The sequence below is a fragment of the Mustela nigripes genome, chromosome 7 (assembly GCF_022355385.1).
Source record: "Mustela nigripes isolate SB6536 chromosome 7, MUSNIG.SB6536, whole genome shotgun sequence".
NCBI classification, from domain to species: Eukaryota; Metazoa; Chordata; class Mammalia; order Carnivora; family Mustelidae; genus Mustela; species Mustela nigripes.
The window spans coordinates 78214634-78240297 of NC_081563.1; the positions used below are offsets into that span (position 1 = coordinate 78214634).

General features: G+C 36.6%; 1 protein-coding gene across 3 annotated transcripts in view; it reads right to left on the bottom strand.

Annotated features, from left to right (window-relative positions):
• Positions 1-25664, bottom strand: part of SRBD1 (S1 RNA binding domain 1) — a 199150-nt gene that overhangs the window by 81632 nt on the left and 91854 nt on the right. For all 3 annotated transcript variants that reach the window (XM_059406227.1, XM_059406226.1, XM_059406228.1), the window contains exons 15-16: positions 10214-10305; positions 497-579 (exon numbers count right to left, since the gene is read on the bottom strand). In XM_059406227.1, the coding sequence (XP_059262210.1) occupies positions 497-579; positions 10214-10305 (175 nt within the window). The remainder of the gene's footprint in view (positions 1-496; positions 580-10213; positions 10306-25664) is intronic.

A 25664-nucleotide genomic window follows, 5' to 3' on the forward strand; every position in this document is an offset into this window, starting at 1 on the left:
AGTAACAACTGAAAGATCATACTGGATAATGAGCAAAAACTCATTATAATAATCAAATAGAAATAGGAACCAGAAAAAGAAATAAGGCACAGTAGGTACCAAAGGCTTTTTCCTGAAAGATCAATAAAGATCAATATTTCATACTGGCTTACACAAAGAACCAACATACCCTCCTTGCTCCATTTCCTCTCTTTTTTTACAATAATGGTAAAGGGAGAGGCTCTCTGGATTAAGTTACTAGTCTAATCTAATGTTATAATAGTCTTTAAATATGACTACAGTCTATTCTAAATCTTAATCCAAACCATAAACACCAAAAAAGGACAAGACAAAAAAGAAAAACTCCCCCTTCTCTAATAACATAACTCCTAACTACCTTCCCATCAACTGTGTAACCTCTGAAAATGGGAAGGTATTCCCACCGACACTTAATTACTATGCCAAGTCTGCATACTATTGATGGGTTTCACAAAGTAAATGACCCGCACTGCTTTACCTGGTACATTCCAACTCCAATGTGCTTCGGCTCGATTTTCACCAGCTCAGCTAATGGGTCTTGTACACGCCTTGCTATGGAAACTGAAAAAAACAAAATAAGTATGGCTTAATGTGAAAAACAGTATCCAAATAATAATTTAATTAGGACTTCATAATTCAAGTATTTAATTCTTTCCTTCTTCTCCCACACAAAGAAACCAACAATTTGACTAAATTGCAAAGTTTCCTTTTTTCACACAAAAGACGTGAATGTAAAATTTCAGGATTACTTTTGTTACCAGAATCTGTAGGCATTCTGGAGCACAAATAGATTGAAAGGTTAATACATCTGGAAAAAGAGATATAACACTTACTTGCTATACTTAAATAATCACCTGTTCATTCTTCAATCAGAGCATATCAGCACACCTCATACTTTAACGAACAAGTCGATATTTCACTTTTAAATAATCCTGCATTATGACATATATTTGCAAATCAAGTATGTTATTAGGGCTAGGTCCTGATAGTGATGAGTAATGGATGGAATCATACTTTACTGCAACTGGAGACCAAGTCAGTTGGCTCATGAACACACTTGTATTGCTTAGATGTCATTGTAAGAGTAACTGTGAAGTGATCTGAATCTCAGCTGCTTGTCTCTGAACACACTCACTCACAGTTCTAAATCACATCTCTTTCCTGACCATAACAATCCACGGTCAAGAGGTCTGAGTTAGCTTCCAACATCCCTTTATCTGTTGTCATGTTTTTACTTGGTCATCATTTCTCATCTTTTTCTTATGAAATGGTAACAAAATTTCATACCTAATTTAACTTATATGGTAACAAAATTTCATACCTAATTTAACTTATAAGATAGATTTAGTGGGAGAAAAGAAATTTGGTATGAATATTAAGGATACTTCTAAGGGTAGCTCTTTTTTTTTCTTTTCCCAAGTGGTACAGTTACATTGGGTCCTTACAAACAAACAGCTTTCATTTTCTAAATGCGAGAAAGCTAGTCAGTGTCATCTTCTCACACAGAAAGTTGGATGAAATATAAACCCATTCAGTGAAAACTTTAAGGCCATCAAAGGAGATCTCATGCCTGTTCTTGTGTTATTAAACTGTTCAAGGTCTGGCAACAGACGCCACCACTTGCAAGTTACTTTCGGATCCTCCTGTCACTGATTTGTACAATCTCTTCATCAGAGATAAGCTCTATGCTGAACATTCAGTTCACTGCATGGACATTCAAGTCTTTTTCAGGTATTTTATTATCACTTCTCACAAACAGTGACAATGGCAGCTTGCAAAGCCAGCTTAGAAAGCAATAAGCTGGTGTCATACAATCTGCCTATTTCCTCACTGAAGAAGATGCAGACTCCTGGCTCCAAGGCCTTCACATATATTTTCTTGTCAAACCTCACAACAGGTTAATGGGTGCAAGTGCTGCAGGTTACAGGGGAGCTGCTTCCCCCAGTAATCACATGTATAATTACACAGTGAGAGTAGATGCCACCAGGGAAACATCTGATAGTCTCTGGAAGAAAAGATCATTTTTTTATTCTAATCTTCAAAAATATAATCCAATAAGACTGATTTTCACATACAAACATTGCCAAAATACTTTCAGGTTAAAAACAAAACAAAACAAAAACACAACAACCCACAACAGGTATCCAAGTGAAAGACACAGGCATCAGAACAGTCACTGTAGGAAGGTACCAAAATTTCAAAAAACAGTTATTAATAATAGGTAAATCTCAGAGGAGTCAAGATGGTGGAGAAGTAGCAGGCTGAGACTACTTCAGCTAGCAGGAGATCAGCTAGATGGGTTATCTAAAAAGATTGCAAACACCTACAAATCCATCGGCAGATCGAAGAGAAGAAGAACAGCAATTCTAGAAACAGAAAAACAACCACTTTCTGAAAGGAAAAGAATGGAATCTGGGGCCACAAACAGAAGAGAGTGACTGGTTTTCATTTCCATTTTTAACTCTATATTTTCTATTGCAAATAACATAAATAATAGTAACAAAATCATGACATACTCTATTGAATACCAAATTAGAGAACTTTTAATGCTTTCTAAAATAATAAAATCTAATTATGTTCCTAAAAAATAAAATAAAATAAAATAATAGGTAAATCTCTCAAATCTACCCCTCCAGGAAAACCCACATTACGAAAATCTAAACTTAGAAACTGGTTAGAGCAGTTGCATAATTTGTTAAGTGTGAATAGGTTTCTCTTTTAAAAATTTTTTTAAGAATATAAAAAGACTTTAACCTATTTTCTACCTGGTTCCTCCTAATAGGTTCACTGCTAGCCTCTCCTTTGTTCATACTGATTTGCTAAATGACAGTTTCTAGATGACACATTAATTCTCCAGTAAGTCCTAAGAGCCTCTGGAGTTACGAAGCCCTCAGTAAACAACCTCTACATAGACCCTAATGTTTCTAGAATTGGTATTTTGCTTTCAGATGCTACTCACTCTACAGAACATAAAAACTCAAGCAAGCAAAGAAGAGATGGGAGATAGGAGAAAGAGGAAAATGAACATTGTTCATCTGAAGGATGTTCATTGTTCACAAAGGAGGAATCTAAACACGGTTTAAAGGAAAACTGGAAAGCTGTATGTACAGGCTTTCAAGAGAAGATGGTGCTGGCAGGATAAACAAGAAAGGAATTAATTAACAGTAATAATGGACACCCATAGGTTGAGAACGATCGGGCTGACAAAAGATTCCTGAAATTAGGATACAGATAGGTAGCTCAGGTAAAAGAAGTCTTATAGAGTGCTGATAAAGAGAACAAAGACAAAGGAAGAGTCATAGCCCAAAAGTTGAGGGCATGTGCACATTGTGAGATAGAGAAGAAAAGATGGACACAGTGAAAGAGTGTGAAACTAAACAGTGAGGAAAGTAGCAACAGAAGTAAAAAAAAAATTCTAGAAATGTTTAGCATAGTAACCATATGTCCGCAAATTTTTACTACTGTGTGGTATATATTCAAGAAAAATGAAAACATATGTCCACATAAAATTTTGTACATGAATGTTCATAGCAGCATTATTTATAACAGCCAAAAAAGTGAAAACAACCCAAATGCCCATCAGCAGATAAATGGATGAACAAAATATGGTATACCCAAATAATGGAAAATTATTTGGCAATGGGAAGGGATGAAGTGCTGATACATGCTACAGTGTGAATGAACTCTGAAAACATTATGATAGTGAAAGAAGCCAGTTACAAAAGACCACATGTTGTAATGATTCCATTTATATGAAATGTCTGCAGTAGGCAAATCCATAGAGACGGGAAGTAGATCAGTATTTATCAGGGGGTAGAGGAAGAGGGCAAGGGGGACCGACTGCTAATGGGTGCTGGGTATCTATTTGGAGTGATGAAAACGTTCTAAAATTGGATGGTGGCGATGGCTGCACATTCTGACTGTACTAAAAAACACTGACTTACACACTTTAAAAGGGCAAATTTTATGCTATTAAATTATATCTCAATGAAGCTGTTATATATTTTTTCAATGTAGTATATCCAAGCATAAGCCAATACTATTTTGCCCACATGATGTCAATATATTTCTATGTCACTGTTACTATTCACCATTGTTCAGAAAATTCTAGTCAGTACAGCTGGACAAGGAAAAAAAGATGGTTATCATTACTGAAAAGATTTGATGAGTCCGTAATCAAAGGAGCAAGACTGATACAAAGCGAAGGTCAAGCAAAGCTTTATTTCGTGCCAAGCATTGAGAATCAAACTGACTGGTCGGGGCCGTCTCTTACAGAGAGGGTAACCCCTCTCTGCCTTGCCAACTAACTTTAAAAGGGCAAAGGCCATGTGGTTGAGCCTGGCCACACACATGTGGCCAATGAGATTGTAGCACACAGAGAAAGCTGTCCAGTAATGCTAGGTCACACACAAGTGACCAATTGAATCACAATTTACCCTATAGTAGATATTTGAACTAGCCTATCACCTTGGTCAGAACTGGCGCCCAAAAGGCACCCAAAAGTGGGGCCCACACTCCTCGGTAGCTAGGGAGAAAGTATGCACCCCCACTGATTGGATGTCTCCACCTGGCCTGACCCACCCTTGTATTTGGGCTCTGTTACCTGGGACTGGTTTCCTGGACTTGCTTTTAAGTAAGTCCCCTGGTGGCAGGGGAGGGCAGGGTCAGTTTAAGTTTTAATGCATAAACAACAAAATCACTGTTTAACCAGATGGCATCGATGGCATCGCTCTGGCTAAATAAGTCCTTATAGACTGAAACTAGATTACTATTTACTGATGATGTTTGACTACTTTAGAAAACCCAAACAAGTCAACTGAAAAAATACCAGAACTCAGATTTCAACTGGCTGGTTTAAAAACAGCCAGCACCTGGGTGGCTCAGTGGGTTAAAGCCTCTGCCTTTGGCTCAGGTCATGATCTCAGGGTCCTGGGATTGAGCCCTGCATCGGGCTCTCTGCTCAGCAGGGAGCCTGCTTCCTCCTCTCTCTCTCTCTCTGCCTACTTATGATCTATCGGTCAAATAAATAAAAATCTTTAATAAATAAATTAATTAATTAAAAAAAATAAAAACACCCAGGCAATAACTGATAGAGTACCATATGCCATCAACAACCAATAAGAAAATATTGTGAAGGGCAATCCATTTACTGTGTGTGTGTGTGTGTGTGTGTGTGTGCTGCCTGTGAGTAATAAAGTATACAGAACTTGGATTAAGGTGACAATTTAACAGAATTTCAGTTAAATGGCTCCAAAGTATATATGAAAAAAGGAAATGCATAAGAAAAATACAATTAAAATTTAAAAAGTACAAGTGACATCACAAGCCACTGTAACTGATAGTCTTGCACGGTGGCAAAGTGAGACCAAGGAAAAGAAGACTAAAAATACACATAGGAATTTCATCTTTAATATATGGTAATCTGTTAAATGGTAATAATGTAACTCAGTGGGGAAAGGGAGACAACTAAACCACTACTGAACAAAAAGTTAAGCATTAGAGGAAAAAAATAGGTTACTTACACCCAAAGGAGGGGTGAGAGACTGAGTGCTCTCATAGGTCCGTAAGCAGAGCTACCTCCTATGGTTAGGCAGGATGTCTGGTGCACAGACCTGCACAACCACATGAAGTGACCCTGAAAGCACCACCCCCCTCATTCAAAATGTATCTTCTATCCGAAGGAGTAAAAGGGTTCTATGTGTTTTGGTCTTCAGTTCTCTGAAATATCTAGAATCTAAAAGCCATTCTAAAGCAAATAAACTTAATGCTTGAAAAACTGTACTAAACTACATTCTCCTAAGAATTTACCTTATTTTGTTATCTAGGAATATCAAAGTGAAAATTTTTATTTGTAAAGTCCCATACTCCCCTCATTTTCCCCTTCTCCTTGCCATCAGACAGCAACAGAGGCAGATAAGACTTCCCAGGGTGTTTTTTCATTCAGCAATTCCAAATAAGAATTTTTTCATTATAAAACTTAGTAAAATGTTGTTTCAATAAATGATCTTGATCCCCTAATTAATGATTTCATTTTTGAACAAGAAGCAGACTATTGGCCAGATAAAAATATTCCTTATCTTAATTGTAGTGTCAGTGGTTGTGGTAACCTGATTAGTTTAAGCTTTTCAAAATTCACAGAATTCAAGAATTCACCTAAAAAGGTGACTATTATTTTATGTCAAGTTCATTTAAGTGAATAAAATACCTTTCTTTTCTCTAAGGATGTAAAAGTTTTTCTTCCATCTATATAGTCTTTACTTCCTCCTAGTGGCTTTCGCACTACCGCCACATCTGTCTTCAACAGTGTTAAGTCTCCTCACATGATAGGTGACCCTTGACTGTCCACCAGGGCCAGGGTACCAAGAAGCTGACTGTAAGTGCTTTGCCTAAATGTGAAGTTTATCAACTGTGGGCTTCGTTATATGATGATCTGGCTCATTTCTTGTGGACCTCTGATCTTTTCATTAGTTTCATTAGGTATTTTCTCTTGTGCAGGTCAGTATTCCCCTATCTCCTGCATGGAAGATTTAGTCTTAAGATCTCTACATCAGCATGTAAATAATTATTTAATATGTCTTTTTTTCAGCAGCTATCCCCATTATTATGTATAACCTGTGTCCTCCAGCAGAGAGACTTTCTGTTTAACCCTCTCCAGAGGAAAAAGTTTCCGGTCTTCTACAAAGATGAAAGAAGGAGAGTCACTCAACTGTGTGGAACAGGAAATCTAACAATTTTGGTTTTTTTAATTTGACATAACATAAAATTAACTATTTCCAAGTGTACAATTCAGTGGCATTTATTATACTTACACTGTTGTACACACCACCACTTCTACCAAGTTCCAAAATGGTTTTAGTGCCCCAGAAGAAAACCTTGTACCCATTAAAGTAGTCCCTCTTCATTTTCCCCTCTTCCCAGTGCCTGCTTTCTCCATCTATAGGTTAGGCTTATTCTAGACATTTCATATAAATGTAACCATACAGTTTGTGGCCTTTTGTGTTTGGCTTCTTTCACTTAGCATGTTTTCAATGTTCACCTACCTTATGGCACACGTCAGTACTCATTCTTTGTTATGACTAAAAATAGTACCTCGTTGTATGGATATACCACCTTTTGTTTATCCACCCTTCCAGTGATGGACATTTGGGTTGTTTCCAGCTTTTGGCTATGTGAATAGTGCTGCTACGAGCACTGTGTACACCTATTTGAGTCCTTGTTTTCAACTCTTTTGAGTATATACTGAGGAGTGGAATTGCTGGGTTAAATGGTATTCTGTGTTTAATTGCATCCAACTGCTTTCTACATAGAACTTTCAATCAATCCTCTCACTTAGGCCTACCTGCAGCCCTCCCAAGATAATTCTAAAGGTAACTTGGTGCATGCATTTCCCAAACCTATAAGGGTTCCATGAGCATTTCAGATTAGTTCTTGGTTTTCTACAATGCTGTCTTAGTATTCAACGTTCTCAAGTTGGCTAGATCACTTATTATTCAGCCACTTGCTTTCCCATTTTAAAACGATTATTGCTGTTCTTTCCTCTCCCTTCCTTGTCCTAGTAAGTTTGTGCCTTCTTTCCATCACGCTACTGTCCCTTTTACGGAAGTTTAGAAAGGTATGTAAAGGAATACTCAATCTTCTATTTTAAATCAGAAATCCATAATAAACATTTTAATATCATCTACCTACTATTCTATCCAATTTAAATGCCTCTCCAGTATAATGAACTTATTATGGGGGACTGTAAGAATATATAAGGATAACCTCTGCTCTCAGTAAGCTGAAAAACTGGTCAAGAAGATACAGTAATATGAAGGTCATCTTCTTACATATGTTTAACACTGCATGAATGTTAAGGTTCTGTTATATTCTGCTATAGTAAACCTACAGAGGGCTGAAAAGGAAAACCCACACCCATAGGTAGGATAGGTCTCATATGAATTATAAAGTCATCCCTGCCATCAATCACTAGAAATGAAGAATTGAATAAGACATGAACTCTAGAAAACCTAGCATGGAAACTCTGAGCTTCTTTCAATAACTGCTTCCAGGATCAGTTCTTGAAGGCTCAAAATGTCTATGTGGATGTTTTGAGTTGACAGGGATCAACATAGTCATTGCCAGGTGAAAGCAAGCTGAGACATAGCAGGAAGGCATACCTGCAGTGAATCCCAAATTGAACACACAAACAGACTTTGAAATTTGAGTAATTCGGGCCATATAATAATTCTTCTTTTTATTATCGCCTATTTTCAGACAGTCTTGTTGGAATGTTACAATCTTGTCTCACCTATAACACGTTGACAGTTATGCACCCACATAGGCCAGTGGCGAAGAGGAAACAGTAGCCCCCTTAGCAGTGGGAGGTCTGAGAGACTGCCACTCCCTAGACAATATTTCTTTCAAATGTTCTTTTGGAAGATTCCCTTTCAGTGCCAACTTTTAATTTATTTTTTAACAGAGAGAAAGTGGGGGAGGGGCAGAGAGAGAGGAAGAGAGAGAATCTTAAACAGGCTCCACACTCAGTATGGACCCCAACGTGGAGCTCAATCTCGGAACCCTAAGATCATGACCTGAGCCAAAAATCAAGAGTTGGACACAACTGACTGAGCCACCCAGGCACCCCTGAATTTTATCTTTTAATTTAAAAAAGTATCCTTTTATTATACAAGTATACAAGTATTATATATGCACTTATTGATTATGTGGACACTTTAAGCCTTGGTTTATAAGAATAAAACAAAATAATCCTGGTAATGCATTTGTTTGCACAATGTTTCACCTATATTAAGTGCTTTAAAAGATTAGTATTAGCAGCTCCCACTATGATTACTGTATCTCCTCCTACTAGTATTATTGCTATTGTTATTATAAGGTCAGTACCAAAAGAGCACAGGCAAGGAGGCAGAGACCACACTGTGCTGTTGTGATAGGAAAAAGCTTCACAGAAGGACCAAGATTTTGAGCTGGGATCTGAGTTTGAGAAGATGATCATTTTAGACAGAGGATATCATGGAACAAAAATCAATTCGACAATTGAAGGGAAACTACAAGCTCTTTTGAATGTAAGAAATAGGTTTTTAGCCTCAGACTAATGCAAAAATTTTCAAATATGTTATCTCCAAGTATAGATTTCAAGAACAGTCAATGAAACCTGATGAGAATATTTAAGGAAGACTTTACTTTTTTAAAGGTTTTACTTATTTGAGAGAGAGAAAGTGCATAAGAACACAAGAGGGGGTAAGGGACAGAGGGAGAAGTAGACTCCCTACTGAGCAGGAAGCCCAATGTGGGGCTCTATCTCCAGACTCCAGGATCATGACCAAAGCCAAAGGCAGATGCTTAATCAATTGAGCCACCCAGACGGCCCTTAAGGAAAAATTTTAAATGAAGAAGTCCCTTCTAAAAAAGTAGTCTAAATATCCCACTATCACAGAGAGAGATGCTCAGATTTAATAATTTGATTTTAATACAAATTACTTTCACTAGATGTATGAAAGTATCTCAATTTCTTCACACACAACATTTTAACTATTCCACAAAACAGAAACCAAAGTAACTTAATACAACTAAAATCAAAGCAGGCTGTTTTAAACATTAATGACTGCCCCATTAGCAAGATAAGAGAAACTGATCATTCGACAAATAGCAAGAAGCTGTGCGTGTTTATATATATTTAGGTTAATATATTATTTTTCAATAAAAAGCTGTAATAAATATTTTGTAGTAGTAATAAGAGATTTGGAGTATTTTATTAATTTTATTATAACACTTAAGCACCTAATTTTACTAAAGATGTTTTGGACTAATTTTTTATTATACCTTTTTTTTTTTTTAAGATTTTATTTATTTGACAGAGAGAGAAGGAACATAAGCAGGGGGAGTGGTAGAAGAAGAAGCAGGCTCTCCACTGAGCAGGGAATATAATCTAGGCTCCATCCAGGGATGCCAGGATCATGACCTAAGCCAAAGGCAGACGCTTAATGACTGAGCCACCCAGGCACCCCTTACTATTCTCTTTAAAAACAGTATTCTTCCTCTTCTTTTCCATAATTTCAACTACTATTCCAATCAACCATTTTCTTTCTAACATGCTAATTTTTATGCATATACCTTCTAAATTTTCTTGCTTGCTAAAAATAAAAGTCCTTCAAAATATCAAAACCACACACCTTTGTGATGGCCCACAGTTTCTTACCTGCACTTCTCAAATTAGGGTCCAGCCCTGGCATCTCTTTGTTAGCTTCAGGGCTGACACTGTAGATTGAGGCCCCTGCTTCACTGACGATACTGAGAAGAAAGAAAAGGGGAAATATGATTTTCCAAACTTTCTCCCTGTCAAAGAAAATTAATGAATAAGACTGGGCATTATAAGAAAGAGAACTGCAGTGAAAAGTGCTTTCTTTATATTTCAGTGGTACCTGTAGCATATAATTTTTCATAAAGTGATCAAGTAAGGTTTGTGTTCTTCACAGAGGAAAAATCCATAACAAATTCATTGAGTTGTTTCCTGTCAGTAGTAAGGACACAGTTTATAGATGAACACAATGGACCCTTTCCCCTAATGCAAATTTTGAATTTCCAGAATATACTGAGATTCTCTTCTGTTCATAATCTCTTACTAATACTTATGACCCCCAACTGAATTAATCATTCTAAAGTATCATGGAGAACACATACATGTGAGTGGATATGTGCACATGTGGATATATAAAAAATCACTGCCATGATTATTACTCAATTATAATGAACAACCACAAATGTGAATAGGAAAGGGACCAGACAGGATATTATCCCACTTCTTTTCAGGAGGGCCTGAAATCATCCTTTTAGTAAACTTGAAGCCTTTCACTTCAGGCAGGTATTAAACCGTTATTTAATCAAAACATAACACACATGATCCTCTTCTTCTTCAGCTCCAAATACTTTTCAAACCACGGTGGAACACTCTTTTACAGTGGACATGTATACAGTGGTTGACATCACTACTTCACTCCTTCAACATTTTTTTTTAATTTTAAATTTTTTAATTTTTTTAAACATATAATATATTTTTATCCCCAGGGGTACAGGTCTGTGAATCGCCAGGCTTACACACTTCACAGCACTCACCAAAGCACATACCCTCTCCAATGTCCATAACCCCACCCCCCTTCCTCCAACCCCCCTCCCCCCAGCAACCCTCAGTTTGTTTTGTGAGATTAAGAGTCACTTATGGTTTGTCTCCCTCCCAATCCCATCTTGTTTCATTGATTCTTCTCCTACCCCCTTAAGCCCCCATGTTGCATCACCACTTCCTCATATCAGGGAGATTATATGATAGTTGTCTTTCGCCGCTTGACTTATTTTGCTAAGCATGATACGCTCTAGTTGGTATATATACACAATGGAATACTATGCAGCCATCAAAAGAAATGAAATCTTGCCATTTCCTTCAACATTTTTAAATTACAGGTGTTCTTTTTTTCAGATTTTATTTATTTCTTAGAGAAAGAGACACGTGCGAGCACATAAGTGGGGGGAGGGGCAGAGCGCGAGGGAGAAGCAGACTCCCCACTGAGCAGGGAGCCAGACACAGGGCTTGATCCCAGGACCCTGAGATCACCGCTTGAGCCGAAATCAGACACTTAACCAACTAAGCCACCGAGGTGCCCCTAAGTTGGAGGTATTCTTTATGACATAATATGCAAAGGAACATTATCTACCTGAAGATACCTGTGGCTTTACCATGAGACCAGCCAGGTGTCAAGACTCAAAAGCAGAAACATATTTGTGCTTTTTAATCCACTTTTAGAAACGTCTTCCTTTCTCTGTTCCTCAATATTTACTTTAATTGTGAGACAAGTTTAGTGGGTAACTTTTAACATATTGCCTCTCTGTAACAGCTGAACACTGATAAGAAAAGTGTGAAAATAGTTAGTTTGCTACCCATCTTTGAAGAATTCTTGACTGAACTTTGACAACAATTATAAGCCATCAAACTTCAGAAGATTATTTTGGGGAATATGAAGATTTATAGCTATTTTTTGCAACCAAGTCTACTGTCCAAAATTTCCTAATAGGAAAAATGAACACTCTGTAATTGTTTACCATCATCAATACTACCATCATCGTACACAAAGAGGTAACTGAGTGCGTATTACACACAAAGTACAAAATCAACCACTTTATAGACTTTATCTCATTTAATCCTTTTATGGTGATTTTTTTTAACAGATAAGTAATATGCCCAAGGTCACTTGGCTGGTAAACTACTGAGTTGAATTTGAACCCTAATCTGCTTTAAACCTTTTTTTTTTTTCCTTAAAAGATAAATTTTAATATACAGAATAAAATCCAAGATTTTGTTTTTCACCTTCCCCAAAATTTGCGGGCATGACTTCTGAATCTGACCAGGAAAGTTTATATTTTGGTCCAATACATTATTACACAAGTAGTATGATCAAGTCCGGCTTGATTATCATAAATCATACAAGTTAACAGAATTTACCTTCAAAATTGGTTATTCTTATAGATAAAATTTCCAATTTTTTTCTTAGCTAAGAGTTTACTCAACTTTAGCCTCAGAACCAGATTCAAAATAAGGTATCTTCTTTGACAGCTGGTCATCATTTTAGGTTTAATCTATGCAAATTATTTAATACTTTATTGAGGATCATACAAAAACTCCACAATAAATAATGAAAAGAGTCACACTCTTAACCAGCACACACAAACAACTTCTGAATAGCTTTAAACCTCTCATTAAAATGAAAACCCATACTGTTGTGCTAAACAATAAGTGTAATAATACCTTTTTACAGAAAAACCATTTTCTTCCATTCTTATGTGTCTAAGGTAGAATCTAAAGCACCTAGAAGGCCAAGTATATTCTACAGTTTCAGATATACACTTTAAAATTAAAAGGTAATTGTGCTTTTTCTCCAAAATAAGATATAGATTCTGCTTAACTTCTACTACGTAATGATGAAGGAGAAAACGTAATGTCAAATAAAGCTTGAAGTGAAGAAAACTCTTGATGTGGCATAATAGGATGTTAAAACCAACACTCTAGAAGGGATTTTTCAGTTCCATTATAGTGGCAGTTTCTAATCAGAGGCCCATGATCTTCTGGGTAGGGAAAAACAGGATTAACTAAAACTGCATACAAAATACAGTATCTATGCATTTTTTTCTAGGAAACGGGATTATAGTTTTCAGTGATTACTTAAAACCCATAACCCCTCAAAAAGTTAGGAAGCACCATCACAGGGTAAGAATATTTAGTCATTGGTCATGGAAAACTGGTTTCAAACACAAATCAACAGTCAGTTTAACAAAGTTTTTTTTCTTGAAAAAACCTAGAGTATCCATGAAGTACAGGCTGGACTGATTATTAAGGGAAAGAATATTTTTAAAAATTTCACCACAGATTTATTTTCTATCATTTCAAGAAGGCTTCAAAATTGCCACTGTTAAGTAAAGGGTAATGAAGTAGTAAATAAAAACTGCAGTTAACTGTGGCTTTTGGCAGTTTGGTACCTGAGAATTTGCTGGGTGATTCACTGTCTCTTGGAAGTTATAATTCTCAATAGACTAAGGGAAACTGCTGCAAAGAAAAACACTCAGATAATAAATATTCCTCCAAATACCACACTGCCACTTCTTTTAAACAGAGGAATACAAAACAGATGTGACACACTGCACCAAAATATTTTAGATTAACGTTAATATTAAATCAATACAAAACGTAGTAAATTTCATATGCTTTAGTTATTAGATAGCATGGGTCCAATAAACAGGTCACTTCTAAGCGTAGAACAGAATGCTCCAATAATCTAAATGAACAAAAAACCCTCAACACTGATTTCTTCAATATACAACATATAAGGAGCTAAGAAGTTTATGTGGCAAGAACTAAATGAAACAAATCAAGCTGGGAGTAGTAATGATTTTTTCCAGGAGAAGTTGCAAAGAATAAGTGTTTATAATGCTCCTACCCCCATTTTCTTCATTCCCATTTGGATGTCAAAGATAGACACTCAAAAAATATGTTTTCTAAGCCACTTTCTGTTTATTGCAAGTTTCCCAATAAGCTATGGAAAAGTATTCCAATTATCTCTAATATATTTTGAGAAAAGCAAAAATGAACTTCACATAAAATTCAGACAGCTCACGATTTAATAAATATTACATTCCACAAAATGAATTTCTCTCAGGTGTAAAGAAACTGGGTGCATAATCTTAGCAATTTGATTACTTTATTTATCTTTGCCATAAACCAGACAAGATTCTGAGCAGAATTTATTATTTGGGGGGAATTTAACTGACATAGTTGTAAATGAACTGAAGGTTCAATATTATTACAGTGCTCTGAAGCCCCTTCAAATTGCTAGTGCACACAAATACTTAAATATATACATACAGTACCTCAAGTGTTAAAAATATGTAAGTAAATTTCAGAAGCTACTACCAGACTTACATTTTACTTAATATATATGTTAATGTGCTAATAGTCGATAACTGAATATGTATTTCTAAAAACACTTAATCAAATTCAGCACGATTTTAGGGTCTTTTTTTAATTAAAAAAAAAATACAAACCACACAGCCAAAACTAAAAAGTAAGTGAAATGCCCAGTATATGGATGCATATACTTTTAAATTCATTTTTAAAAATTTTAATAAAAACTCTACATTAAAAATGCTAAATTGTTATATCTCAAAAGTTAAATTCAATGGCATTACATAAACTGATCATTTACCAATATAATTTTATTTTTTGAAAAGATATGTTTAAATTACAGAATTTGTAAATGTCTTCTGCCAAAACAGACTATATGTTGATGAATCTTTTAAAACCCAATTTGTTGGGGCACCTGGGTGGCTCAGTGGGTTAAGCCTCTGCCTTTGGCTCAGGTCATGATCTCAGGGTCCTGGGATCAAACCCACATCAGGCTCTCTGCTTAGCAGGGAGCCAGCTTTCCCCCCTCTCTCTCTGCCTGCCTCTTTGCCTACTTGTGACCTCTCTCTCTGTCAAATAAATAAATAAAATAAAATCTTTTTTAAAAAGTAAAAAAAGTAAAACCCAGTTTGCAAGTAGTTTTCTTATAGTGACTATTTGTTCTGACAATAAAGAGAACGGCAATTTTTCTTTTTTTTTTTGAGAATGGCAATTTCTTTTACCAAATTGAGATGGGGTCGGTGAGGACTCTTTTCATGAGACAGGAAAACCAGCCATTTGTTTTTTTAAGTTATTAGGCTAATAGTTTTCACATTCATTTACAAAGTTCCATGATGTCTTCTCTCTTCTCCCCATTTCCCAAATACAAAAGTAGCTTTGGTGTTTTCTCTTATTTTAAAATAAATCACATGCTTCCTTATGTTAACAGGAGAAATTCAATTCAAAGGTAATCTATTTAAATGAAAATGCAGTTTTTTATTAAGATATCAAAATCAGCCAAGATAGAGTGCTTAAATCAATAAAAACTGATGTGTTCTTGGGGTGCCTGGGTGGTTCAATGGGTTAAGCTTCTGCCTTCAGCTCAGGTCATGATCTCAGGGTCCTGGGATCGAGACCCACATCGGGCTTTCTGCTCAGCGGGGAGTCTGCTCCTCCTGCCCCTGCCTACTTGTGATCTCTGTCAAATAAATAAAATCTTTACAAAAACAAAAACAAAAACTGATGTGTTTTTCTTTTCAAAAGTACATTAGAGGGCGCCTGGGTGGCTCAGTGGGTTGAGCTGCTGCCTTCGGCTCAGGTCATGATCTCAGGGTCCTGGGATCGAGTCCCGCATCGGGCTCTCTGCTCAGCGGGGAGCCTGCTTCCTCCTCTCTCTCTCTCTCTCTCTGCCTGCCTCTCTGCCTACTTGTGATCTCTCCCTGTCAAATGGATGAATAAAATCTTAAAAAAAAAAAAAAAAAGGCCTTTCCTAAATATTTAAAAAAAAAAAAAAGTACATTAGAATTCTTCAAAATTTACTATTATGTAACAAGCTTTCTTTACTTCCTTCTGCCCACCAAAAAAATGCACTAAATAGCTACTACATTAAATACACAATTAATTTCACTAAAGTTTTTAAAAACAATTTATCTAAAAACCATTCTTCCAAATTTTCAGACTGAGAAACATTCATACGGAGAGAGTAATGGCTTGAGCTAAGTTTCCCAACAAGTAAAAGAAAGTGCTACTATTGGGTATTTACCCTAAAGATACAAATGTAGTGATCCAAAGGGACACATGCACCCGAATGTTTATAGCAGCAATGTCCACAATAGCCAAACTATGGAAAGAACCTAGATGTCCATCAACAGATGAATGGATCAAGAAGATGTGGTATATATACACAATGGAATACTATGCAGTCATCAAAAGAAATGAAATCTTGCCATTTGCGACAACATGGATGGAACTAGAGCGTATCATGCTTAGCGAAATAAGTCAAGCAGAGAAAGACAACTATCATATGATCTCCCTGATATGAGGAAGTGGTGATGCAACATGGAGGCTTAAGTGGGTAGAAGAAGAATAAATGAAACAAGACGGGATTGGGAGGGAGACAAACCATAAGTGACTCTTAATCTCACAAAACAAACTGAGGGTTGCCGGGGGGAGGGGGTTTGGGAGAAGGGGGTGGGATTATGGACATTGGGGAGGGTATGTGCTTTGGTGAGTGCTGTGAAGTGTGTAAACCTGGTGATTCACAGACCTGTACCCCTGGGGATAAAAATATATGTTTATAAAAAAAAAAAAATAAACCTTAATTAAAAACTGGAAAAAAAAAAAAAAAAAGAAAGTGCTAAAACAGCCAACAGAGACCTTGATTCTATGCTTTGCACAAGAGATAACACATTCTGAAGTATGAAAGGATGGCTGTTGTACTTTTAGGGAGTAGGAGACAAAGCCAAAACCAAACCACTGTGAAAAAAAGGGGGTCTAGGATTTAATGTTTAAAGGATAAAGCTTATTTCTAAGAAAATATCAAAACAATTTTAGGTTCTAGAATTTAGTGATGAATTGCCATTTCAGGGAGTCTCAAATGAACAGTAACTAGTTGCTTTAAAAACCAGGATAACCTGGTGATAAGGAAGCAAAGAAACAAGGAAAATCATTTGCGGTTAAAGACGTTTAAACTATAGAATTCTTTCAGATAGTAGCTTGAAAATATAAATCATGTTACAAAAACATGCATTCTTTCTGAATCAGCTATTACATTTTTAAGAATTCATACTACAGAGATCTTAAAATACACAAAAAATGAAAAAGTGCTAGTCAAGCTTTTACTGAAAGAAACTGAAAATCAAAACATCTATCATTAAAGGGTTCATTAAATGAAAACCTATACTGTCGCTAAAAATTGGTTACAAAATACTAGGTGAAAAAAACTGGTTATATGACTATGATATGAAAACAACTCTGATATTTTAAAATATAGATCTAATTAAAAGAAGAAAAGAGAAGGCTTATGTATATAATGTTAATAGTATTTAAATATTAGTTATTTCTTTAACTCTAGATTTTTTGGCAATAGCCATGTGATATTTGTAAACAGAAAAAGTTTAGAAATTAAGTCTAAAATAACAATTGTTAATTGCCCAGGAAATCTGATATCACATAATGCCCAACATTTTCTTTTATTCTACCAAACTGTCTTGTATAGTAATTAAAGTTATTTTGAACTTAATCTGGGTAAACATGTCACTTGTTAGTAAAAACTTCTGAGCATGGCTTCTAGATCTCAAACGATAACATTTTATATTACTAGAACATAAAAGGTGGCCAAGCAGAAAAGTCAAGAGTAAGGTCTCAGTTTGTACATACAGCCCAGATAAGAAACAAATGTATGATAATAAATTTTATAAGAAATTACATACTATATATCCTTAAGTTTTACTCAGTCCCTGGCCTCTGAACCCACCACCTAAGTTATCCTTCATGATCGCCAAGGAAAAATCAATTCACTACCTGCAACATACAAGATGTGAGGTGACACAGCAGTATGCTAGGAAAGTGGTGTATGTGGATAAAACACTAAAAACAAAGTACGGTGAAGGAGAAAGAGAGAAGGCATACAAGCTCAAAATTTCAATGCGGCCAAGTTTATCTTTAGCTATGTAACACTAGCACCATCTGGTGGAAGACCAGTTAGAAAGAATTCAATTACCAGTTTAAAAAGAAAGAAAGAAACAAGAATTCTAAACCTTCTTTCAAAAGATGAGCATTTTTCAAAGAGAATAAGCCTAGCAATAGTACAGTAATCATACAGAGGACCATAATAAGCCTGGGGGAACTTAAAATATCTCCTAAAGGTGTATGTACTCCCAGATGCACATCTTACTCTATCTTAGCCACAGAGCAAGATTGCAACAGTACAGAATTCCCTCGGCTACCTTTCCTTCAGTGCCCCACACCACATCAGATGAAAAGAATACTTTCTGGCCACAAAGGAAACCCAAAAAAGGTAGACGCAAATTAGTGACTATGCAGCAGAACTTTAATTTGGAGTTTAAGGTTCCACAGAGCACCAGCTACCTATCTGTCCATGCTAGAAATACACCAAGAGTATTCACGAGAGACTCTGATTCTGCTCTTCAGCATCAGCCATTTATGTGCACAGTGATGCCAAGCCTCTACAGCGAACCACAGTGTGGCAAAACAGTACACTGATATCACTGTTACTGCTGGCCCTGGGCCATCCAACAACAGAGAAGACAAAAATCACTGGTATCTTCAAACACTGTTATGGGGAAAGCAAATCAACACACTGAGAGACAAAGAGGATGGAGAGCTTGACTCCTATCTGGAGGTTGGGTCCCTCCACTGAGATAGAAGCTATTTCTAACCAAGAATGGCACCAGCAGAAATGACCGCTACTTTACACAGTAAGCATCTCTTTTAGTTTCTCTTTCCCTTCCCTTCACCTGCTTTCCTTTTAAAAAATCCCTTCTTTATTCCCTCCAACCCCACCCATCTACATTTGAGACCAATAAGAAGTTGTTGCAAGTACTGCATGGTACCACTGAGGGAGCTCAAGAAAAAGCTGCCACAGGAGCAACCAATCAAAAGGTTGGGAGCCCGAATGGTGTCAGACTATAAGCAAAAGGACAGGGCCCCTGCCTCCAAGACAAGAAAATCAGGCAAAGAGAGGAACACCAATTACAGAAGAAAGTGCTGTCTGTAGAAGTACTATAGACATTCCATGTTCATGACTGAAAAGACACAAAAACTAAGAGGGCAGGGAATAAAAGACTGGCCTGATTTTACAGTGAAAATGTCCTCTGATCAACATTTTGAAATGTATTGATCTAAAGAACATGATGTCAACCTACCAGCCAACACCCCACCCCACACCAGAAAGTATGCTTCTCCTGATTCTTACGTTTAACTCCAAAACTGTCCATTTTTTACTGCCCAATTTTTACTTATTCATATAATAACCAGTTATCTGTATTTGTTTACTCTTTTTCAAATGCAGTTCTACTCAGAAACAAATTTGAGAGTTACATAGAGAATTGTGTTGAATTTTCTTACAAAGGGAAAAATTTGCCTCATTAACTCATCTTTTCACCTTTTCTAGCTTATATACATCTATGCAAGTTTATCCACTAGTAAATGTGAAGAGTGCAGATTGTTAAGCATAGACTTTATTCTTTTATTATCCATCCAATAACGGAAGTCAGAATCGGAATTACCAATTTAGGGGATTTAATATTCTCATATTTTGCTAGTAATAAGTATTCAATAATGTAATAATGTCATACTAATTATTAAGTTTTAAGAAAGAACAATAACAAAAAAGGAGAGAAGCAAAGGAAACGAGACAATTAAAAGTAAAATAATAACAATAGGAATAATTAAAAAGACAGAGGCTGAGACTTACTTTTCCAGTGAGTAGTAGCTCAACTCTTTTTAGCCACACTAGAATAAAGTTTGGGAAACAGTAATGGTTTTTAATTTGTATTTGTGTGTGTGTTCTTAAAGATTTTATTTATTTACTTATTTGTCAGAGAGAGAAAGAGAGCACAAGCAGAGTGGCAGGCAGAGGCAGAGAGAGAAGCAGGCTCCCTGCTCAGCAAGTATATCGATGCGGGACTCGATCCCAGGACCCCGGGATCATGACCTGAGCCTAAGGCAGCAGCTTAACTGACTGAGCCACTGAGACGTCCCAAAGAAACAGCAATGGTTTATATTACATTCCCTAATACTCTTCTAAATAACACCACTGATAACCTCAGCGAACTCCGCTAATAAATGATGCACATTGATCAGCTTGATCAGCTTTCATACCTTGTCACCCATTCCTACTTTTCTCCCTTCTCATATTTGTTTCATTCCTAACCCTCCACACCTCTACTTTCCTCTGAAGTGAATTTACACCTTGACAGAAGTCATCATCGGTCCCAGCTCCCCTGTCTCTGTTAATAGAGACCCCATCTACAAACTTCATCTTATACATGCACCAGGTAGAAGCCTGGAGTAGACACAACCTTCAAAATTTCCTTTGGCCACCCAGATAATGCTTGGAGGGGAGGAGGGACAAACCTAAACATACAACTCAGGCATAAGACTACTACTCTAGATCAACAAATTTTCTAATCGTGGTTTTTGGGGTTTTTTTGTGTGTGTGTGAGGGGGATGTCTGGGTGGCTCAGTGGGTTAAGCCGCTGCCTTCAGCTCAGGTCATGATCCCAGGGTCTGCGATCGACTCCTGCATCGGGCTCCTTGCTCAGTGGGGAGCCTGCTTCTCTCTCCACCTCTGCCTACCAGTCTGCTTGCTTGTGCTCTCTCTCCCTCTCTCTCTCTCTATCGCTGACAAACAAATAAATAAAATCTTTAAAAAAAAAAAAAAGGTGTTTTTTTTTAAAAAGATTTTATTTATTTATTTGACAGACAGAGATCACAAGTAGGCAGAGAGGCAGGCAAAGAGAGAGAGAAGAGGAAGCAGGCTCCCTGCCAAGCAAAGAGCCTGATGCAGACCTCCATCCCAGGACTCTGGGATCATGACCTCAGCGGAAGGCAGAGGCTTTAACCCACTGAGCCATCCAGGTGCCCCCTAATCGTGGTTTTTAAAGTTACACTGAACAGATGGAGGGAGAGAACAAATTTCAATTCAGCTGACTACTCTGTTTACATCTTTATCTATAGTCAGATCTTTACTTTCTTAGCATCACTGCACATTTCTGGCTCTGCTATATTACACTGTGTAAATATTTAGGAGAAATAATTCCTTTCAAGGATCTAAACTTCCACTGTCGTTATGGCAAATGAACCTGTTTATGCTATGTTTGTTAAATAACAGCAAGCCTAAAAGAACACAGGAATTTACTAACATATGTGGTACACAAACATCACAATCATAAAGCTTCTTGTGGGGACATAGCAAGAACATGAAAGGCCAGTTTATTTTTATTACCATTGTCCTGTAATTTTCTTTAGCTCTACTACAACATTCCTTAATTCAAACCTTTCCTGAAGCTACAGGAACAGAGTAGAGAAATGTACACAAATTATACCTCAAACTACCCCCATCTCCACGTGACCTTCCCTGTTTCTAGAACAATGGTTCTCCAACTTGATCCTGCATCACTATCTGTTGCAGGCTGTTAAATCTCAGCGAGCTGGGCCCCACCCCCAGAGTTTCTGCTTCACTGGGGCCAAGAATTTGCATTACTAACAAATTCTCTGGTTGTGCTGATGCTGCTAGTCCTGGGACCACACTTTTTGTTTTACGGTTTTATTGAGGTATAATTTATAGTTCATAAAATTCACCCAATTTAAGTATATAATTCATTGACTTTTGGTAAATGTTATATAGCCATCACCAAAATCCAATCTCAGAACATCTCCATCACCAAGATAGTGTGTGCCCATTTACAGTTCTCATTCCTACCTCCAGCCCAGGTACCCACTTTCTATTATTCTGTCTCTATACATTCACCTCAACTGGACATTTTGCATAACTATAATAATAAAATCAGTGGTCTTCTACGTCTGGCTTCTTCACTTGTGATGTTTTTAAGATTCTTCCATGTTGAGCATCACTGTTTCCTTTTTATTGCTGAAAAGTAGTCCATTGTTCTAGATATAGCACATTTTATTTATCTGTTCATCAGTCGATGGACTCTGGGGTTCATTACAGTTTTCTGTTATTAGAAACAACGCTGCTATAAATATCCATGTACAAATCTTTATGTTGGACACACATGTCATTTCTCTTAGGTTCCCAGGAGTAGAAATGCTAAAGTATAAATTTATGCTTAATTTCAAAAGAAACTGCCTCGTTGTAGTTTATTCATTTCCATGATGATACTTGTTAGTGTCTTTTTCAATAGCTATTCTAGTAGTTACTAAGTGGTATCTTTTTACTTATAGTTTAATTTACATTTCTTTAATTAATGATGCTGAGCATTTATTCAATGTATATGTTGGCCTTTCCTAATTTTCTTTAGTGAAATACCGATCTAAATCTGTTGCCGATTTTTAATTGGCTCATTTGCTTGCTATCGAGTCATAAGTGTTCTTTATGTATTATAAATATATATTTATAAGCATATAAATATATATAAATATAAGTCTTTATCAGGCACGTGATTTGCATACATCTTCTCCCAAATTTTGGTTTTCCCTGTCATTTTCTTAATTGTCTTTGGTAACAAAACAGTTTTTAATTGTGATGAAGACTGGAACTATATTTTGAGAACCACTGTTCTAAAGCTTTACAAATTCAAAAGAAATAACAAATCCTTGAAAAATGTGAAAGCTTAGTGGTTTCCCTTCTGCATAAGCAAATATAAATATTACTCATATCCACTTTCCTGTTCTATTTCCTTTTAGCAAAGCCTATTACAACTATCATCCTAAATATGCTCACCATTTTCAAGAGGAAAAGAATATTTGCAACTAACTGGCTTTAATATTATTATGGAATGGATAAATTCAGCTGCAAACAGGCCTGAGGTATCAACTGAGAAAAGTGGAGAGAATGCTAGCACGAAAGAATATGAACTTCTGAGCCAGTGTTTTCAGAATCACTGATCAGGCCTATGGATTTTAAAGCCATATTTAAAGCTCCAAGAAATATGTCTACTCTATAAAATAATGGAAACAAAGATAAATAGTGCACCATAGTAGAGGATATAGAGAAAAGAGAATTCCCTGAGATATGTATGATTTATTTTGATATTTTTTATCCTGTAAAAGGGCTAGCATTTTTTTATGTTATTATGTTAGTCACCATACAGTATATCACTAGTTTTTGATGTAGTGTTCCATGATTCATTATTTGCATATAACACACAGTGCTCCATGCAATACATGCCCTTCTTAATACCCATCACTGGCCTAACCCATCTCCCCAGCCTCCCTCTTCTCTGAAACCCTCAGTTAGTTTCTCGCAGTCCGCAGTCTCTCATGGCTCATCTCCCCTCTGTTATTTTTGTCTAATTTTATAGCCTTCTTCACTAAAGATTTAAAAATAATTCACGTATCATTACGGCCCTTTCTTTGTTGAAAAGTTATTGAACTTTAAATCAACTTTAAATTAAAAGAAGCCAAAGGTGGCAACCAAAGTTCTAATCTTGTCTAGGACCATAACTTGCAATGTATTAAACATACTTCAAAAAAAAATATCAGAAAGGTTTAATTCAGGTAGAAGCAACAGTAAGATTAGTAGTTTCTAAGGTGAAACCCAAAATACTGCATGTTTACTCCTTGATAATTATCCACATCCCCAAATGAAATCTAAAATTAAGAAGCTTACTGAACATTATTTCTACAACCATGACCTGAGCCACATACTCTGTGATGTTATGGAGAAACCTTAACAATAGGAAGGATTTAAGTTAAAAGTTTAAGTTAAAAGATGAAGAAAATCCATTTAGGTCTGCAAAAAGAGCCCTTCTTTATATAAATCAAGTTAACACAGGATGTGAAGCAAAAAGCTTTGTTCACTGTAGAACTACCAGGCTTCCAGTAAATGCTTTCAAATATTTATGTTCCAATACATGGATATTGTTGATAACATAAAAGTCATTAGTTCTCACTGCCTTCTAATTGCTGGGGATGTTTTTTTTTTGTTTTATTTATTTATTTATTTATTTTTAAAGATTTTATTTATTTATTTGATAGAGAGAAATCACAAGTAGATGGAGAGGCAGACAGAGAGAGAGAGAGGAAGCAGGCTCCCTGCTGAGCAGAGAGCCCGATGCGGGACTCGACCCCAGGACCCTGAGATCATGACCTGAGCCGAAGGCAGCGGCTTAACCCACTGAGCCACCCAGGTGCCCCACTGGGGATGTTTTTTTAATTTCTACTAACTTTCATATATTACACTACAAAGAATAAGCCCATTAGCCAATATTCATCCTCCCTTTTCCATTGAGCCACTTCAAGCTACTTCAAAGGAAGCTGTCCAAAGAGAGGCCAGAAGATAAGAGTTTCACAGGTGACCCACAGCCTCTGAACATGGTCTGTCTCCCCATAACTTCACTTTTAGGCATCTTCTCACCCAACTCTTTTATTTTTTTTTTTTTGCAGTTTAAAATACCCAGAGTCAGTAGAACTTCTCTCTCAAACTCTACCAAGTGAGGGCATCACCATCTCTGTGATGTTATGGACTTGAGATCCAACATGAAGATCAAGATAAGAGAAACAGAACAAAGAGTCTACTCAGTAGCACACAGCCAATTATGACTTATCCATACAACTGAAAGTTAAGAATAAGCAAAATAGTGTTTTAAGCCTTCATTTTTGTCTGAGTTCAGTTTCTTTCCTCAGTCATTTAGATGCCAGTCCCTATATGGAACAGAATTTTCTGTTCCATGTAATTTATTACATGTTCTTTTATTCACCGATCTTTCCTCTGGGTGGCTCAAGGTAGGAAAAAAAAAAAAAAAAAAAGAACAACCAGGGACCTCAAACAGGATGTCTTACTCCTAGCCATTTAAGATTTGACAATCATTAGTGTGTGCATACATATATGGCAATATGATCATAACAGAAGCTCATCCTTGAAGATCTGCAATTTCCTAGTGAGATTCTTAATAAAAATGAGGAATGTGGAAGAGTTCTCTGGCTGACCCTCACCATTTACCCATTGAAATCCATAAAATAATCACCAAAACCTCTGCTTACACAAATAGCAAATTAGTAACACACCAAATAAGTATAAAGGAGAGTAAGAACACGCCAAGACATATAAACTTCTACACAAACCCCATGTGCTCTCCAAAGCTAAGAGAACTGTACCATTTCAGCAATTTATCCATGGATGAATAAATGCGTTCAGTTGATTCCTGAGAAAGGGAAGAATGATCAGTTATATATGTCCTCATCTTGTCTGCTCATCTTGACATTTTTCAGCAAGTAAAAGTTCCAAATGGCAGGTGTCAGGAGGCCTTAGCCTCACATGTGGTGCTAGAAGGCAGGAAAAGCAGCAACAGCATGTGGTCATGTCAGAGACGCACAGAAGCTGCCTAGAAAGCACATTCTGAAAAGAGCAAACCTCAGACGTGGTTAAATCAATCCAGTGCCAGATGCCGCTACTAGAACAAAGCCTCGTTGCCAAAGATCAGCTGCCCAGAGAAACATTCAACTCAAGAGTCTCACAAAAGAGAAAATAGCCGAGTGCAATGGCACCTGTCCATATCCTGTCTGTCTGATAATTTGGTCA